We start from the raw sequence: 3,641 nt of genomic DNA, 5'->3' as shown, positions 1-3,641 counted from the left end.
AACAAAGCCGTAAAATATTTTTAAACGGTAAAAGTAAATCAAGAGTTTTAAAGATGACACTGTATTTAAGTCGGCCTGTCGGGAAGGACATTGGTACATTTTGATAGCCCACCTGGAAATTGCAACAGCCCGGGACATCATGCTAGTGATGTTTGCATACCCATAAACAAATCTATGGCTTCCTCTCCCCCTTCTAATCAAAGAAATTCAGTATTTTCAACCATCAAGCCCTGATTCAAATACCTTTTAAATCTGGACATACTGGACATTACATGCATCTCAAACCTCTTCAGAGGGTACCATTCGCTTTCTTCAAATTTTAAAAATATAAAAAGAGCCATTGCAACAATAATGTACATTTTAGTATTATATTTTAATGTACATGTTTAATTGTAATAGATTCTCTCGCTCTCTCTCTCTCTCTATATATATATATATATTGTCACGGGAGGAGCCAACGACAGACACAGTGGGCGTGGCGTCAGGCCTTGGAGAGGCTTTTATTCACAAAATAAATACAAAATAAAGTGTCCAGGGAGAAAGTGTCCAAATAAAAAGTGGGAACTGGTGCCCTCGTTGTGCTGCAGGGATAGTGAAAGGTCAGGTAGTGTTCCAGGGGGCAGGGTCCAGGTAAGGGGCGGAGTCCGACGGCCGCACGCGCTCCCCTCTCTGGTCCAGGGCGCGAGGGGCGGCGGCTTCTTCCGCGGCATCTCCGTCGCATCTTTCCTCCGGTCGTCAGAGATTAAAGGGGGATCAACGGCTCGGCATCCTGGCCCGTCAGCCGTACACGGGTGCGGTCGTCGCCTGGACTACGTGGTCCCACGACGCGCTTCTCTAGCGGCGGGACGAGCTCCTTCACGCACCCTTCCTGGACCCACGAGGACACCAGCGTGCATGCACGGGGGAAGAGACCGGTCTCCCGAGGAGAGGCGCATACGGCATTTAACGGCGACGGTGACGAGGCTAAATCCACTTCAGGTGTGCCTCGTCACACGCCGCCAGACCTGAACAATACCACGCCCCTCCTCTCGAACACACCCACTCCCGTCGGGAGCCTGGTGAAGGGCGGCGAATAAAGGACGGGGTGAAGATGACAATAACGAGGAGGGGCAGCCAACTCGTCACAATATGTATGTATATATATGTATGTATAGGTTTGTGAATCCACAATATTTAAGGTAATATTTTACTGGGTGGGTAGGTGGCCTGTTGTAATAGAATTGCAGACTCCACCGTAATGTGAGTACTTAAACTAAAATATTGTGGCCAGGAATAGAAGAATATAAACTTTTTTCCTCTCTAAATTATGTTTCAAATTCATCTATGCCTGTATTATTTTATCTGTGGCAAACACCCCTAAAAATGAATCCTATCTTCAGTATTGTTTCTCTCTAGACCACTATATTCTCTTTCATTTAGTTCATTTTATTTAGTGCATTATTATCTAGGATTTTTGAGAAAATATTCTAGAATCTTGACAAATTTGTCTTGGCCAAATGTTACTTCCATAGTAGGTGTAATATTCAATGCCACAGGTGAAAGGTCCCTTTAGTCCATTTTACAGTGAAGTGCTGTCTGCTGAATGATCTGCTTTTTCTTACTGAAGAGTTGGTTGGTATCTGCCTTCCCTCAAGCAGTTACACTACCTGCCTCCTGAGTCTATGCCTTCCTTCAGTCCTGCTTAAACCAAGGATGTTCTAAAATGTCCTCTAACGTTAGTCTCTTGGTTTGATGCCTGGCCAGACACTGCTCTATTAGATCTCTGAACTCTGTACAGTTTTTTAAAGAGGAAAAAGCTGGTTAGTCATGCACTCTCTTTAATGACAGCACAGTACATGAATGTCATATAGGAAAATGTATAAAAAAAAACCCATAGTGTTTAGTATTGTATTCAGTTTTAAATAAGGGCAATCTCCTGTGTGTTACACTTTGTTAATTTGTCATTGGTACTGTAAACACTCTGATATTGTACCACGACTTAATGTGTGTATTATTGATGTGTGCTGTAGACTCACCAGTGGAAGTATTTGGAGTCAAAGGATGATGTGCATTGTAGAGAAAATCACTTATGGGCCGTTCTCCGCATACTATTTCCAAAAGTGTTGTAGCCAAAGACCAGACTGTTGATTTGACTGCATATTGATGATCTGTATTGGAAACAAGAGATAAACGGAGTTCTGTCAATTCATTTCTTCAAGTCTTGCATGAGCCATTAGTCTCCTTTGAGATAATAAGCTTTAAATCATGTACAATATTAGACATATATTATGGGTCGGGTCAACTCACCTTCAGAACAAGACATGTTAATACGTTGACTACAGCCAAAGTCTATTAGTTTGAGCTGCAGTGTCTCTGTGTTGACCAGCAAATTGTCCGTCTTGATGTCATTGTGGAAAATACCCCGTTCAATGCAGTGTTTAGCTGCAAGCACCGCTTGCCGCATTAAGCCACGTGCCACAGATTCATCTAGGCGATTTCCATGGCGCATGGAAAAGTCTAGCAAGGTCTCGCATGGATGCGGATATTCCATAACTATGGCGAACTGACTTGGCTGATCAAACCATTCGATCATTTGCACAATGTAGGGGCTTTTTGGAGGTTCATGCACGATCACATTTATAGCCACTTCTGACAGTAGTTTTGTAGATCCAGGCTAGAGAAATACAAAAGGTTAGCTTTACTGTTTATTTCTATGTGTAATACTGACATTGAGATGAATGTAAATACACAATACTTACTAATATATTATTTTGCTAACTTACCACATTAATAAATTTGTTCCAGAACTTCTTAGGTAGAAATTTGATAGCAACCTGCAAAGAGAAAATAGTTTTAAACATGTTTGATAAAAATAATCAAAATTTCACAAAAAAGGGAAAAAGTATGTAACACAACTGAGGACAAAACAAAGATAAAATAAAAGCGACAAAATGTTTTGCAAATAAAGCACAAGTAGTTTACCTTCTGGCCACTGGATTTGTGAGTCCCCTCATACACAGAACCAAAGCCTCCTTCTCCTAGCTTCACTCCCACATCATAATGAGACGAAAGTGATGCTGAAAAATGAAAACATGCAAACAGATGAGCACTACTTTCTTTTAATTAACTTACCTGAACTCCAAAAGGCAGACAAAAACGTTATTTACATAATATCAGGGAACCAGAAAAAATTATTTATATGTAAGGAAAAATATGAAAAGTAATTTACAAAAAACCCTAAGACTAAGACTCACCTGCAGTTGGCCAAAAACCAGTTAGGATTGGGACAGGTTTTTGTTGAGAACTGTCCAGATCAGTCTCAGGTGTCAGCCTGCAGCTGGATGATGGCTGGGGATCAGTCAAATCCACAGCAGGTGTCTGAACAAGAACGGAACCTGGGATGGTCTCAGGAACATCCAGACCCTTGGCTGCAGTCAGTCCAAAACTGAATGAACCTGGGATGGCTTTTGGCTCTGAAACATTCAAACCCATGTCAACTGTCAGCTTGAGACTGTGTAGACTTGAGACAGGCATCATCTCCTCACTAGATGGTCCTGTGACAGTCATCAACTCCACTCTGCTGGACCTGGGTCATGTGTTAAGTGTGAATTGAGGCTGAACGTACCTTGCTGGGAATCAGTTGGTTCCTGGTTAGCTGTGAC

At 42.0% G+C, this 3,641-nt stretch overlaps 1 protein-coding gene across 1 annotated transcript; it reads right to left on the bottom strand.

The window, feature by feature from the left end:
• Positions 1–1,897: 1,897 nt before the first annotated feature.
• On the bottom strand, positions 1,898–2,809 carry LOC122360011 (serine/threonine-protein kinase pim-3-like). Its single transcript, XM_043260291.1, has 3 exons — positions 2,763–2,809; positions 2,287–2,653; positions 1,898–2,147 (listed from the first exon to the last, which is right to left on the bottom strand). The coding sequence occupies exons 2-3, from the start codon at positions 2,570–2,572 to the stop codon at positions 1,933–1,935; spliced, it is 501 nt and encodes a 166-aa protein (XP_043116226.1). The 5' UTR covers positions 2,573–2,653; positions 2,763–2,809; the 3' UTR covers positions 1,898–1,932.
• Positions 2,810–3,641: the final 832 nt, after the last annotated feature.

The sequence above is a fragment of the Puntigrus tetrazona genome, chromosome 16 (assembly GCF_018831695.1).
Source record: "Puntigrus tetrazona isolate hp1 chromosome 16, ASM1883169v1, whole genome shotgun sequence".
Classification (NCBI taxonomy): Eukaryota; Metazoa; Chordata; class Actinopteri; order Cypriniformes; family Cyprinidae; genus Puntigrus; species Puntigrus tetrazona.
This window is presented reverse-complemented; position numbering and strand designations above follow the sequence as displayed.

Coding starts and splice junctions, on each gene's coding strand:
- LOC122360011 (XM_043260291.1), bottom strand. CDS start 2,572: ATGATCGAATGGTTTGATCAGCCAAGTCAGTTCGCCATAGTTATGGAA. Junction 2,148..2,286: donor TAACATGTCTTGTTCTGAAG/GTGAGTTGACCC, acceptor TTTCCAATACAG/ATCATCAATATGCAGTCAAA.